The following is a 15,193-nucleotide window of genomic DNA, read 5'->3' on the forward strand; positions in this document are numbered from 1 at the left end:
TTGCTGTTTCGTATTGTAGTAATTCAGTTTTTACATCATTTTATACATTATCTATGCGATCACTGTGGTAATTTGTGTTTGTGCAGCACACTATGCTTCTGCCTAGAAATAAATGAACTTTAACCCTAACCCTACCCTAAAAATACTGACTAAATGTGAGGTTTGGTTTATATGCTGTGACATTGCTCATCACCGTTGCCTCCACCAGTGTGTGAATGTGAGAGTGAATGAATAGTGGAATTGTAAAACGCTTTGAGGGTCTCGAAAAGCGCTATATAAATGCAATCCATTATCCATTATTATTATTATTATTATTTATAAAGTAAGCTATGCTTGCATTCATTTTTGCTACATGAGATTTCATATTGAAGCAGGGGTCTCCAACTCCAGTCATCGAGAACTACTGTCCTACAGCTTTTAGATGCAGCCCTACTCCAACACAGCTGAAAACAATGGTTGAATTACCTCTTCAGCATGCTGTCAAGTTTGGCAAAGGCCTGGTAACAAGCCATTCATTTGATTCATCTTGTGTTGGAACAGGATTGCATCTAAAAGCTGCAGGACAGTAGCTCTGCAGGACTGGAGTTAGAGACCCCTGAACTCCATATTTCTTTAGAGAGAGAGAGAGAGAGAGAGAGAGAGAGAGAGAGAAACTTTCCTAAAAACAAACCTTTTCTTAAGTAGTCTTTGAATAACCAGAATAATGAAGACAAGCAGAAGGAAACCAACAACAGCTGTCAGGCCGAGTAGCCAGGGCTGAAGGGACACTGGCTTGGATCCTTCTGCTGCTCTCATGCCATTTTGGACACCTGCACACACACAGACTTGCATTATTATTGGGGGGGGTCTAATCACCAGATGATATTGCACTTCGCACAGATTTCCTGTAAACCTTACCCTAAATGCTTACACTAAACTTAGGTCTACCCTAAGCTTAAACTGATTGTTTAACATCATAGTTTAAAGTATGGGTGCTTCTGTCTGTAAAAGGAAGATGAGTCCTCAGTGTGTACAGAGAATTATAATGACGTGTGATATTAATGCATAACTGTAAATAAGGTGAAAACCGATTTAAATTAATTTGTATGTTTTTAATGACATGATCTTTTTTTTTTTTTATTTGAAGTCAGGCTCTGAACCGCTCCTTATTAAAAACGGAGCGAGTCCGAAGGACAGACTTTACATTCTATTCATTTAGATAGACCTGGTAATTATATGTAACCTGGTGGAAGCAGTTTGTAGGAATAATTGTTCTTTATTTATTAAATTCCTACAGGTTCATACCACACTGCAACAAGGGTCCCATATGTGACCTCTTCAATCATTAATGAACAAAATATGGAAACAGAAAGTTGAGTAACAAAGAAAACACATTTTATGGTACCACAAAGTGCCATAGTTAGACAGATTAGTGTTTCACAAGAACAAGCATTTTAGCATTTAAGGACACCAGGTTAAAATAAATCAAGTAACTAAACAATGACCTAACGTCTGAGCTGTAAACAGTATAGCAGATAAAAGAAAATCAGACACACAGACGCACATATGTGTAGACAGCAAGACGATATAACCCACACTTGTTTGTAGTAAGAAATAGAGAATTATATATGACTTCAAACAGAAGGCGGGACATGTTTTACCTCTGTCAGCTAAGCAGATGGTGGCACACAGCAGCACGCATGACAAAAATATTTTCATTGTGAATTCAGACCAAGTCGATCCAACGGCTCACTAGAAATGGGACTCCAACTCACCTGGCTTTCTGAGAAAACACATGCACCTAACACTAACTGGGGTCAAAGTTCACAGTCCACACAGATAATATCACAGAAAGTTATTGTGCTATTACATTTCAGCATTTTCATGCAGTTCGTGTACAGCCATAGGCCTCATAAGTGGCAATAGTTAATTAGACAAGCAATTCTAAGTAAAAATCACAGGGCCATTACAAAGAATCTGAATATACTGAAATATTTTATAGCTTTAACAGCAGCAGTTTAACTTGATTGCTGAGCCTAGACTATCCAAGTGGCTTTCTGGGCAAAAAAACAAACAAACAAAAGCGTTTCTTTCTCCACTAACATAATAATCTGGGTAGGCTATTTTAGAGAATGAAACAAGTAGGAGTTAGGTAAGCAAAGGAAAGCAGAGGACAAGAAAAAAAGGTGTGCCATTTTTATGGAAGTTGCCTACTGAAAATTGCTTTGCTCAACATTAAAGTTGCTGAGAAAATCTTCAGTATGCTGACATGTCTGTGTCCTGATGGTAGATTTAACATGAACTCAAAGAAATTAGATTTGAACTCATGAATAAGCTTTGGGCTCTCTGGATTTGATCATTCAAAAACATTAGTGAATTTTTATTAGGATATTTCCTTTGTGGATGGATGTATACACCATGTGTACATCTATCTTAGAGTCTCAGAGCTTATCCCAGCTGCTATGTGGTGAGAGGCAAAGTACAAACTGTAGCACAGCTGCCAGCAATTTAGAGTCATTAATCTAACCTAACTCCAATTACCTCGGGAGGAAGCTCCAGAGAAAACCCACGCTGGAGAGACCCACGGTGAGAACATGCAAACTCCATACAGAAAAATCAGATCATGATGGAAAGCTGGATGGTGGATTTGAACCCGAGACCAGGGATGGGGTTTTTGATGCTGACGTTTCCTCACTGTGTAGAGAGGCGCAGATGTTTTGAAATATTGCTCTGAAGTGGGGTATCGCTGGTGCTCTGATGGTTTTCAGATTGTTTGTGCTAAAAAGTGATTTCCAGTATTTAAACTGCTGAAAATAATTTGTTGTTCTTTAATATGTGAAACATATGTCAAATCTATCCCTCATGGATGATATCAAGTCACAAACAACATTCCTGTCACAAGGTAGAAGCTGCAATCAGTTTTTTGGCAAAGTGACTTGTATGTATTGGTTATTTGTCAAGTTAAAAAGTCTTGTTGACATTAAAAATGTCTTTTTGAAGAGAGACCTGGCCAAGAAAGTAGCAGAAATTGCAACAAGTATAACAATAGTCCTATAAAGATATTTTAAGTGGCCAAACACTAATCACTACTCAGGACCTTTTTACTGTGCTAATCTACACACCTTAAATGCTATGTCATAATCATTTTTAAGCCTTTCTATTGAAATCTAGCTGGCTAGTATCCACCAGACATCTGTGTTCACGAGTATGTAAGCTCACGATCCCTGTATGTCCGTCACTGAGGCTTTGATGCACTATAACTGCAGCTGGAGCTGAACTCTTGAACATTTAGCGCCCCCTGTTGAACTCTTTGATATGACAGCGTGTGTAACCCGAGTGTGTGAAATACTTCCAGACCACATCAAGCCAGAGTTTGATTCGTAGATTTTTAAGCTTTAAAGGTCTCTTGTTTGTGTTGAAAGGACATTTTCTTTCTTATGCCACATAAATCGATTGATTAGAGGACAAAGTGTGAATGAAGGACTTTTATTCTGAAGGATCTTAAACGGAAACGCTTTTAGTTTGGGCGGAAGGCTATGGGTGGGTGAGGTGCTGAGGTTAAACATCAGCTGAGTTCAACGCGGGTTTATTCCACCATGTCTCGGTTCAAAGGGGGGTGTAAGGATTCTCTGGCGGGCTTTAAGGTGCAAACGGCAGAGCCGACTGTTCCGTACGGCCTGCTGAAGGCGGCCAGGAAGAGCGGGCAGCTCAACCTGTCCGGCCGAGGACTGAAAGAAGGTAATTTTATGTTAGCTCACACATACAGCACCACTAAAAGACCAGATCTGCCATTGGTTTAATAAAAAAAAGTAACATAATATATAATAATAATAATATGACTACAGGTTTTCTTCCTCGCTGGACTACTTTCAGTATATATTTTGACTTATATACTGAACAAACTGAACCTTGATATTCCCATATTGCTCATGTTTGAACACTGACACATGATCCTGCCTGTTTCCAAAAAAGTATATTTTAAGCCAGTGTAAATATATATATATATATATATATATATATATATATATATATATATATATATATGCACAGTCTCTCTGCTTAATGCACACTGCTTGTTAATGTAAATATGTACATGGCAGCAATCCATTTATTCATGTAGACAGGGTTAAGACGACGTGCTCGAGTATAAATAGGGTATGAGAATTGGGAAGAAAGGTTATCTAAATGACTTTGAAAGTGGGAGGATTGTTGGTGCCAGTCTGGCTGGTGAGTATTTCAGACACTGCTGATCTGCTGGGATTTTCCTGCACAACCATCACTGGGGATTACAGAGAATAGTCTGACAAAGAGAAATGTCTGGTGAGCAGCAGTTATCTGGGGGAAAATGCTTTGTTGATGCCAGAGATCAGAGGAGAATGGTCACAACACTTTGACCTGTTAGGAAAGCAACAGCAATTACAAAAAAACAAAGTTAGCTAACAAAGTTAGACAGATAAGGCTGAAATGGTTTGGACATGTGCAGAGAAGGAATAGTGTGTGTATATATTTGATGAATGATGATGAAGATGGAGCTGTCAGGCAGAAGGAAGAGCTTTATAGATGTAGTAAAGGAGGATGTGTAGAGGGTTGGAACGGCAGAGGATGCTGAGTGAGATGGAGGCAGATGATCCACCGTGGCGACCTTCTAAAAGGTAGGCCCAGCCGGACAAAGTTTATTGTTCTTGTTGCTGTTGCAAAGGTTAAGATGAAACCTGGGGTCCAGGAATTTATTGGCTTTGTTACTTTGTGACTAGTACCATGTTGTGCATACCTTCATGGCAATGGTCTCTTTCCACAAAAAATGTACACTGGCCTTTGTTGTGTCAGGTGAATGGCCTTTATTCATGCTTATACAACTTGCCTCATTCATCCATTCACACAAGCATAGGTTTATGGTTTGTCTAAGTAAGCGCTTTCTAACATTTGCACACATTCATATTCCAATGGATTCATCGGAGAGCACACAGGGTTAGTATCTTGCCCAAGGATATTTGGCATGGGAGCAGCCAGGGATCGAACTTCCAACCTTGCGATTAGTAGATGACCTGTTCTATCTTGTGAGCTACAGGCACCACTTTTTCTTACTATTATTATTGTTATTATCATCATCATCATCATCATGGGAGCATAATCCTTTTTTTACTTTCATGTTGTAGGCCAGTTATATGAATGAAAAAGTGTTATGGTTGGGGTTAGGCAAGTAAAAATTAGGCCTGAGTTTCCAGGACATGAAATGAATTTAATGTCACCAATACTGCATAGAAACCCTACTAACATATGGCTCAGTTCCCCAGAACGTCTATCGTCTAAACATCGACACACCAGAGGAGGCCCAGCAGAATGTGTCCTTTGGAGCAGCAGATCGCTGGTGGGAGCAGACAGACCTCACAAAACTACTGCTCTCATCCAATCAGGTTACATTATTGTCAGATGACATCAGACTGCTGCCTGGACTGACTACACTGGATGTAAGTAGTAGAAGCCTCAATCAACAAGTTAGCTGACTGTATGTCTATTATTTGTGTGTGTGTGTTCATATATATATATATATATATATATATATATATATATATATATATATATATATATATATATATATATATATATATATATATATATATATATATATATATATATATATATATATATATATATATATATATGTATATATATATATATATGTATATATATATATATATATATATATATATATGTATATATATATATATATGTATATATATATATATATATGTGTGTGTGTGTGTGTGTGTGTATATATGTATATATATATATATGTGTGTGTGTATATATATGTATATATATATATATGTGTGTGTGTGTGTGTGTGTGTATATATATGTATATATATATATGTGTGTGTGTGTGTGTGTGTGTGTGTGTGTGTATATGTATTTCTTTTTTTGTTTTTTTTCTCAGGTTTTTTTTTTTCTTCCCCTCAATAATAAGCTAATTGGTAATGCTGTGTTAGTCAGAGACAATACATTCGACTAACCTAACAAGGCAGTGAACAAAAGCTGACATGGAATCATTTTTAATCTAAGAATGTTTCCAACATAAATTCTTATATTTCTGGGGTTTGTTTTTTTTTGTTTTGTTTTTTTAAACTGTTAAAATGTGGTGTTTGCTGTCTTCTCTGTTGCTCAGCAGTGTAGTTGATCTTTTTTGGTGAACTTGGATACAGGTAGAAATCCTCCTAGTAGTGAAAATAATCAGATACCAGATACTTGTGCTTGTATGGTGCTTGTTATACAGTATCTTAAAGCTACCAGCAAAGATCAAAACTGTTTTATTGTACCAGGCTTTAAATGGGACTGTATGGGGAATTGTCTCAGAATTTAAAACTAGCCTCAAGTCCTGATTAGAGGAAATGCAGTTTTTGTTTTCACCTATAAAAATTAATGCTTGGTGAGCATGGGAAGATGACTTGAAATCTAGCTAATAAACAAAAAATGTCAACTTTTGTTTTGGCAGCTACATGACAACCAGTTGAGTAGTTTACCCAGTGCTTTAGGAGAACTGCAGAATCTTCAACAGCTGCGACTCAGGTACACACACACACACACACACACACACACACACCCCGTAAGTCCATAATCCTAATGGAAAAGAGAAATCTGAAAAAGTTTGTGCACACTCATAATACTTCAATAAAATATCTTATGTTACAATACTGTGCAACAGCCACCCCAGTTTGTTTACATTTTGCCAGGAAAATAGATGTAGCAGTTTGTTGAAATGTACAGATACACATGGAAATACAGTATGTAAGGCAAAACCAGAGTTTGTACAATTCTAATGTGTTTGAAAGTCAGTATGTGGTATGACCACCTTTTATTTTACAGCCCAGCCTGAACTCTGGTACTCAACCACAGTCTGGACTATGGTTCAGTGGGTTAGCGCAAAAGCAATCTACCTGTAGAGTGTGTTTGTCGCTGGAGGCCGTGTACAGACTATGCAGTATACCCGGTCTGCTGGCCAGTCTTGTGTCCACTGGAGCCACAGAGGGAGTATGTAATCGGTTCTGTTAGTTTGTCCACAGTCCAAGATGTCATTTTCAAATTCTCTGTGATGGTAGATAATGGCTCAAGCTCATTTAGTTTTGGTGAAAATCAGGTTAGGTTGCACCAAATATGAAAACCAGTAAAAACTTTCATTACCCACAATTTTTTTTATGTATTGTTTTCAGACTTCATAGTAGTAGACTGGGCCTTGGGTAACATGAATACCTAGGTTGGCTAAGGCGAACTAAAAAACATTTCAAGAAACCATATCAAGTCATATGTTGTGAGAAAGTGCGTGGAAAGAGCTGCACAACACACTTTTTTTTTTCACTATGATGGCCCACAATGTCACAATAGATCTTAAACTGTCGTTTGTACAGCTTATGGAAGCCAAAGATTCCAGCCACGTCTGCTTCAATCATATGGGTAAAGCTAAAATACACCATTTTATGATGTAATCCTTCAAGGTCAAAGGTCAGGGTCACACGAGTTAAGAAAAAGCTTTAGTTTCTGTTGGATCAACTCCAAACTTCAAAACAATATATTAGTCATTGGAGAACAAAACATCGTTTTCTTTGTTTGAGCTCTTTAATGTTTAGTTTAACTCTTCATTATCATATGTACAATAGTACAATGAAATTGTAGCACTGTCCCACATCGGCGCTAAAAGAGAGACGAGCAAAAACAGTAAATGAAGACTATAAATACAGAATTTGCTGGAGCTATCAGTTATTTTAGTAATAGAGTGTCCTATTGATTATTCCACCAGTTCATTGCATAAGAAATACTTGTGCCTTATTAATGAGCAACAATAAATATTCAAAAGAGAAAACACTGCAGGTCTTTCAAAATGAGGTCCTTATTGATTTCTATTTTAGAAATTGCAATGCTTTAATAATTTAAGTGCATTTAACATCTGTCAAAAAACAACTGTAGTATTTACATGCATTTAAGTGTGCAAGTGAAAGAGAGGGTTTGTGTCTGCAATCCTTTAAAAAGCATGCGGTGGCTGCAGTGAAGAAAAGTGAGCATATCAGCATTCTGAAGTTGGCAATAACTAGTGATCTGTTGTGTTTTTGTTCTATGTGGACAGTCATAATCAGTTAGACTCTCTGCCAGTTGAGATGTGTACTCTAAAGAACCTCCGTAGCCTCACACTGCAGCAGAATCTGCTGGAGAACCTGCCAGAGGATCTGGGACAGCTTGCGAACCTGACAGAGCTGGTAACTAATGCATAATGCATGCGCTCTAGTGTGTCTTACTCTCTCTGCTGTATTGGAAATGCATTGATAATCCATTTATTTCCCAATTAAAACAAAGTGGAATGAAAGACTGAAATGGAATGATGGTCAATTTCTGTCCATCCTGTTGAACGATTAAAGGACGTGTCCAGCAACCAGCTGAAGAGCCTGCCCTCCAGTTTCGGGGGTCTCGTCAGTTTACAGAAAGTGAACCTGTGTCACAACCAGCTTAGCGGTCTCCCAGACAGCCTAGCCCAGCTCACAAGTAAGAGTTTCAGAAGTGCTTACAAATAAGTTGTGAATGAGAAAGCGTTTGTTCCAGCGTAACAAATGATTCCATCCATTTATTTTCTTCAAAAGCAGCTCGCAGGTTGACGACCTCACTGAATAGATGTTTATAAAACGGATGCAATAATATAGATTTGACATAAAATATGCACTAATCTATAAACATCTGTGTATGCATATGACCACAGCCTTATAATTAATAGTCTGATAGACATCAAGATGACCAGAAACAGACGAGGATCGGGAGAAAAAACAGCCACCGGTGACAAATGTATTTGTGGTTTGAGGAGAAACAGTAGAGAACTGGGCAGGTGTTTTGTTTAGTGAAGGACCATAGCTATTGTTAGCTAATGTTGTTTTATTAAATAATAACATAACTCTGTGCATATTCAGATATAACAGAATTGATTTTGTTTACTGTTGGAGAATTGGTGCTTATCTAAAAGATGAGGATTAGCTGCTATAAAGCAAAGGACAACAGATGAGACAGATCAACAGGCCAAAGCTAAGCTACCAATTATAGCTACACTAACATTATAGCAGCTCCATCCATTCATTCGCTTCTGCTTATCCTTTTCAGCGTCGGGGGGGTGCTGGAGCCTACCCCAGCTGTCTTAGAGCGAGAGGCGGGGTACACCCTGCACAGGTCGCCAGTCTGTTGCAGGCACAACCATTAGCGCTCACATTCAGTCCCGCATTCACACCTATGGGCAATTTAGTGTTTCCAATTAACCGATCCCCACAAACTATTAACTATTATAGTAACTCATTTAAAGTTAATATTAAAAGTGTGGATGTACAGGACAGTTTGCGTTTTTCATTTAGCTGATATTTGCTAACACTGGCGCTCATATTAGAAAGTACAAGCAAGTGAATAGAGGGAGTGTGACAATGTTTGATGCTCACATTCACACTATGGCAGACTTCGATGTTTAGATCAGTTGCATTTAAAAAAAAAAAAAAAAAACATAGTTCATGCAGAAGCTTTTTTTTTTTTTTTAATTTCATTGTCCTCCTGAAAAATAAACGACGGCCCCAATGCCGGTTTTTGCGGTTGTGCTGGTCATTGTAGTTTTGGATTTTGAATGAATATCCAGCAAAGCTGCAACACCATCATGGCTCCTCCTCTTGTTTCCTTCTTGTAAATTCACTGGAATTTTATTTGTTTGTTTGGGGTTCTTTTACCCCTCGGGTAGATCAATGGTGCAGTAATCAGCACGGACACCTTATAGCAAGGTTCTGTGTTTAAATCTTGGCTTTATATTTATTTCTGGATAAAACAATAGTGTCATTTTATGTCTGCCATAATGTTCCACACAACAGAAAATATTAATATAAGACAAACTCGTGAATGAATAGGTGTGAGTAGTACAGCTTGAGCTTTATTTTGGGCAGCTTTCTCTGTATTTTTATGTTTACTACAAGCTGGCCAATAATTCACCAAGATGTGGGTGGAGGGACTTTGAGGTGTTCAGTGGTCCAACAAGTTATTTCTTTGACATACACTAAGGCCCTGTAATAAGATGGGCATGTCAGCAGCTGAAAGTTGTGTTACTTTTTCTGGCTTTTTTGAACTCTGGTTTGATTTGGCAGATGTTAAGCTGCTGGACTGCAGTGACAATCAGCTGACTGAGATTCCTGAAAGCCTATCGGAGATGCTCGCTCTGGAGCAGCTTTACCTTAGACATAACAAGCTCCGCCTCCTCCCAAAGCTCCCCGCACCTGCGCTCAAGGTATTAACAGCAAAATGATGTTCCAAGAATTAAAACTCCTTTGTGGTGTGAGTGATGCTGACGGTATTAGAGCAATGACCAAATTGCTCTGTATTGTGTCTGAGACATGCTTCTGTGCATCCATTACTCTGGCAGTGCAGAAAGATGTAACTGTGTGTGTGCGTGTGTGTGTGCGTGTGTGTGTGCGTGTGTGTGTGCGTGTGTGTGTGTGTGTGTGTGTGTGTGTGTGTGTAGGAGTTATATGTGGGGAACAACCAAATTGAGCAGTTGCAGACGGAGCAGCTATCCTGCCTGACAGCCATCTCTCTTCTGGAACTCAGAAACAACAAGATCAAAATAGTCCCTGAAGAGATCACTTTACTGATTACACTAACGCGCCTTGACCTCACCAACAATGACATTACCAGGTAAGCCTTCAGTCTGATGACACACTGCTCAGTAAACCGTTTATACCTGCAAGCAGCCAGGATGTGACTGAATTCAGTTGGAAGGAAATATAATCACTGCTCTACACTGAGAGCAGCTGCATCAAGTTTCTAGTGCCATGAGTCTGAATTTATGCCTAATTTGTATTTTATTCTTGTTTTCTTTATTTCAAGTATTTCTTGATGTTATATCTGAAAAGTGTCTACCTTTTCAGAGTAAATCCTAGCAGGTAGATTTTCATACGAATAATATTTTGTGTCCTGTCAGCCTTCCAGCGTCACTCAGCCTGCTGCCCAATCTGAACGTGCTGCTGTTGGAGGGAAACCCTCTGCGAGGAATCAGGAGAGACATCCTCTCTGTAGGTGACACATGAGGACTCAAATACAGAGTATGCATGGTAAAACAGAGGAAAGGAAGAGAGACAGGAAACATGGCAGCTGAATATGTAAAAACACTGAAATCTGAATTTACAGGATTATATAGAGAAATTATAATACAACGTGAATTCCAGAAGAGTTGGAATGTTCTTTAAATTTAAAAACTAAAAGACTTTTAAATCACATTAAATATTATTATCTTTGAGTAATTCATCATATCATGAACATAATACAGTACAGTACATAATATTCAGAGAATCTGGAGAAACGTTGTTGTCTTTTCTTACAGAAAGGAACCAGTGAACTTCTGAAGTATTTGAGAGGAAGAGTTAAAGGTAAAGTTGTTTTTTGCCCTACCTGTATATGTAAATGGGATACTAACTAGTAGTTATGCTATATAAATGAAGTTGCTAACACCTTACTAATACCTTAATAATGCTTAGTAGTGTGACGGTATTGCTATCAATGCTTTAGTTCTTCTTGTCCTGGGTGCTAAAATCTACAGATTCTGCTGCCCTTACATGATCTTTTCAATGTGTTTATGTTTGTTTTTTGTAGAGGAGCCTGACAAAACAGATGGAGGAGATACAGCTATGATGTTACCCAGCCAGGCCAGGGTCAATGTGCATGACATTAAAACTCTCAAGCTGTTGGCATACAGGTTAGTTATATAGACTGGTTTCTGCATGTATTGCCACAGGAATGTGCATGTACTCTGTCAGGGAATCAGAAAACTATACTCACCAGGCTCTTTGTGCTGGTTTTTATCTTTTCATCCTTGTGCTGTTGGCTTTGTCTTCATACCTAAATACTAAGAGAAAGATTGTATGTGTGTCTTCATCAGGAATAGGGGTTTATGTTGGTGTGTGGGACTTTAGCCTCAAGCTTATTGTGTTAAATGGTGATTACAGGTCATTTTATGGAGAAACACAAAAGTAATGTAACGAGTAGTGTAACAAATGACTGGCTCACAGGAGTAATTAAGTAACATACGGCATTACTTTTAATGTTCTGTGTAATATGTGTAATAATTACTGTTAATTAATTAACCCAACACTGATCCCAACAAAAAGGAGAAATATCCCCAACATGCACAAACATTTGACCACATCATGCAATTAATTTGCAGAATGTAAAGTCTGTGATATGCAGTTTAGTTATGGTGGTAGCTCACAAAGTAGAGCCAATAACAATCGATACGAGAATGGATAGTTAATCAAGTGGATAAGGGATATTGACAATGGAATTGCTAAATTCTTATCAATTCCCATGCCTAATAATTATTGGTTATTACAGTATATTTACGCTAAATACTCCAATGTGAATGTGTTTGTGACCAGTGACAAGCAAGCAGGGAGTATCCCAGAGGAGCTGTTTGATGCTGCAGCTGATCAGAGCATTGCTACAGTTAACTTCAGCAAAAACCAGCTGACTTCAGTTCCTCCCAGGTACACGCACACTCCTTCGCTCTCTTTCTGTCTCTCACACACACACACACACACACAGAGCATCACTGTGTGACAGACAGTAAGCCCCAACAAAAAGCCATTTTAATGCAGATGATTGCAGATTAATCACACTTCTGTCTGCAGGCTGGTGGAATTCCAATCTTCGCTGTCAGAAGTCAATCTGGGTTTCAATAGACTGATCAGCTGTTCACCTGACATCTGCAAGTTACTCCAGCTTACACACATCGATCTCCGGTACGCAGACACAGCCGACACTCAGATATGGACAGAATTTATTTCAGGAAGCTTCCATTTATTATATAATATGCAAATTTTGAGTCCAAAGTACAGAAAGGACAGAAATCCACCGCATCATTCATGTGTGTGTGTTCTTTTGCCTTTGTTTTATTTTTCCCTTTCCAAATCAGCAGTGCTGCAGACCTTTTTCACACACCATATCATTGCAAACCGCTGCCAACATTTTAGCTCTGGAGTCTCCCGTCCTGTCCTGTTTAAATTAAGCTATAATCTGACATTACATAATAATGGGTGTTATTTTTAGTACTAGTCAGTAAGATGTATGAAACTTCTGAAAAGGGAAGGGTCAGGTGTTAATATTTTATGCTGTATTTGTTTCTTTCGTTTGTTTTAGGAATAATCAGCTGAGTGATTTACCGTCTGAAATGCAGAACTTAACTAAACTACGTTCCATTATCCTCGTTTACAACAGGTAACTTAACTCCACATTGCAGCCCCATCATCCAGCATTTTTTCCTCACACCCCACACACACACAAGCAGCTGCTCGAGGGAGCAGCCACGGCAGTCCCAGTGCCTTACTTAGATTCCTCCTTGATGTCTGATCAGCTCTGAGGCGATCCTGACATGGCTTGCACATTACTCCATAAAGCACTTCAGTGCTGTTAGCTGCAGTTGTAATGTTTTGTGTTGTGATGTTCCATATACAGCTTGTGATCCATTGCAAGACCTTCCCTTGACTGACCTTTCTGAGCACCACATCTAAGCACTAAAAAAAGAAGAGTGTGCAGGATGGAAAGATGGAACTCAGTGGGATGTGATCTAAACCTCTGCCCTTAGCAGCTTAGCATGAAGCATCCACTGTTGTCTTACTCGATCTGATTCCACAAGGGATGTCAGCTGACATGTTGATTCCTGCCTACAGTATGTTGTACAGTTTGGACCTCAGAATATGATGCTGTGCATTTAAAATGAAGTTAATTAATCACAGACTAGACAATGATCCTCACATAAAACTAATAAGAAAAATATGTTATCGTCATGGTCTTAGCTACAAATCGCTGCACGTTGTTGTCACTCTGCGAGAACACTGAAGAGTCCGGCCTCCTTGCTTTGTGGGTCATAAACTGTAGGTAATGGAGCACATGTACAGTGGTTCAGTAAGTTGGACTGTCTGACCTGTGTTTGTGTACTCGGTGTATTTCTGTTGCTCACAGGTTCAAATCCTTCCCTGACGTCCTGTATGAGACCCTTTCTCTGGAGACTATATTGCTTGCTAATAACCAGGTGTGTGAGGTGGATCCTAGTCGTCTGATGAAATTGACTCATCTGTCAACACTAGATCTGGCAAACAATGACCTGCTCAACATCCCTCCTGAACTGGGCCTGTGTACCAGCCTCAGGTAAGGACCTGACTCATTATTTATTTTAATTTTTTAAGTGAGATCACTTTATCCCGCTGGATAAAACAGATGCTGACAACATCTATCTTTGAGGACATAATTTGAAGTTATAAATGACAATATATGCTACTGTCAGCATGTCGCAAAATGTTAAATGGCAATAATATCGTACCATGAGTGAAGTATCGTGATGATATCATATCATGGGCTGTCTGCTGATTCTCACCTCTATACCATAAGTGCATCTACTTAAAATCGCAACCGAGTTTGGAAACGGTGTAAATTCCTGTAAGATGTACATGAAATTCCTCACAAAATGAGTTGAATTTGGTGTTGTTCCTCAGGTGTCTGAGTCTGGAGGGAAATCCTTTCCGCACACCCAGAGCAGCAATTGTGGCCAAAGGAACAGATGCACTGATGGAGTATCTGCGCAGCCGCATACCAACATGATTTGTGACCATGTTTGAAGGAGAGCACCACCACCGTGATCAAGACGTTTAAATGCAATCTTTTTAAATTTTTTCACACATCTATGAAAAATGGTGCAGACTGCTTTTTGAAGATGTTAAGGATAATAAAAGAAAACCATTGATCTGTTTTTGTTTTTTCCATGGATGCGAGTCAGAATAGGATTTATATTGTTCGCTATTCTGCAGGTGCTGCTGAAAAGTAGCACTTCTCCAAATAAAGTTGTTTTGCTTATAATTGTGACTGGTGTGAATTTCGTAACATATTAAGTACAGCTCGTTATCAGATCTGTTCTTTTCCCCTCATTAATCTACAGTTACATAACAGAAAACACCTTTCAGTGTAAATTTATTTATAAAAAGAGCTGATATGTCCAATATAGTCATTTTTACCCTTCAGCTGTAAAAGACTGATAGGTATTGTTGTCACCCTGCCAGGCCGGCGTGTAATGTTGACATCCAAGTTTGTGAACACAATAACTTGAGAAAGACTTGATACCATAGAGACCTTGGTCAAGGTCAAGGTTAGAAGCCAAGTGTTCTGAAAATCTT

General features: G+C 38.7%; 1 protein-coding gene across 2 annotated transcripts; it reads left to right on the forward strand.

The window, feature by feature from the left end:
- Window positions 1-3,519: 3,519 nt before the first annotated feature.
- lrrc40 (leucine rich repeat containing 40) lies at window positions 3,520-14,862 on the forward strand. 2 transcript variants are annotated; one of them, XM_063460394.1, is made up of 15 exons: window positions 3,520-3,717; window positions 5,266-5,447; window positions 6,472-6,545; window positions 8,095-8,224; window positions 8,384-8,507; window positions 10,124-10,263; window positions 10,498-10,670; window positions 10,957-11,047; window positions 11,356-11,401; window positions 11,625-11,727; window positions 12,407-12,514; window positions 12,659-12,769; window positions 13,167-13,244; window positions 13,989-14,174; window positions 14,519-14,858. In XM_063460394.1, exons 1-15 carry the CDS (start codon window positions 3,576-3,578, stop codon window positions 14,622-14,624), a joined length of 1,794 nt encoding a protein of 597 aa, XP_063316464.1. In that variant the 5' UTR covers window positions 3,520-3,575; the 3' UTR covers window positions 14,625-14,858. The 2 variants fall into 2 exon arrangements, with proteins under 2 accessions (XP_063316464.1, XP_063316465.1); XM_063460395.1 differs by lacking the exon at window positions 13,167-13,244 and having other exon boundaries at window positions 14,519-14,862.
- Window positions 14,863-15,193: the final 331 nt, after the last annotated feature.

The sequence above is a fragment of the Pelmatolapia mariae genome, linkage group LG17 (assembly GCF_036321145.2).
Source record: "Pelmatolapia mariae isolate MD_Pm_ZW linkage group LG17, Pm_UMD_F_2, whole genome shotgun sequence".
Taxonomy (NCBI): domain Eukaryota; kingdom Metazoa; phylum Chordata; class Actinopteri; order Cichliformes; family Cichlidae; genus Pelmatolapia; species Pelmatolapia mariae.

Bases quoted from the DNA above. Each gene is read 5' to 3' on its own strand.
- lrrc40 (XM_063460394.1), top strand. From the start codon at position 3,576: ATGTCTCGGTTCAAAGGGGGGTGTAAGGATTCTCTGGCGGGCTTTAAG. The intron at 10,671-10,956 runs GTAAGCCTTCAG...GTGTCCTGTCAG, and splicing joins ACCAACAATGACATTACCAG to CCTTCCAGCGTCACTCAGCC. The intron at 11,728-12,406 runs GTTAGTTATATA...GTTTGTGACCAG, and splicing joins CTCAAGCTGTTGGCATACAG to TGACAAGCAAGCAGGGAGTA.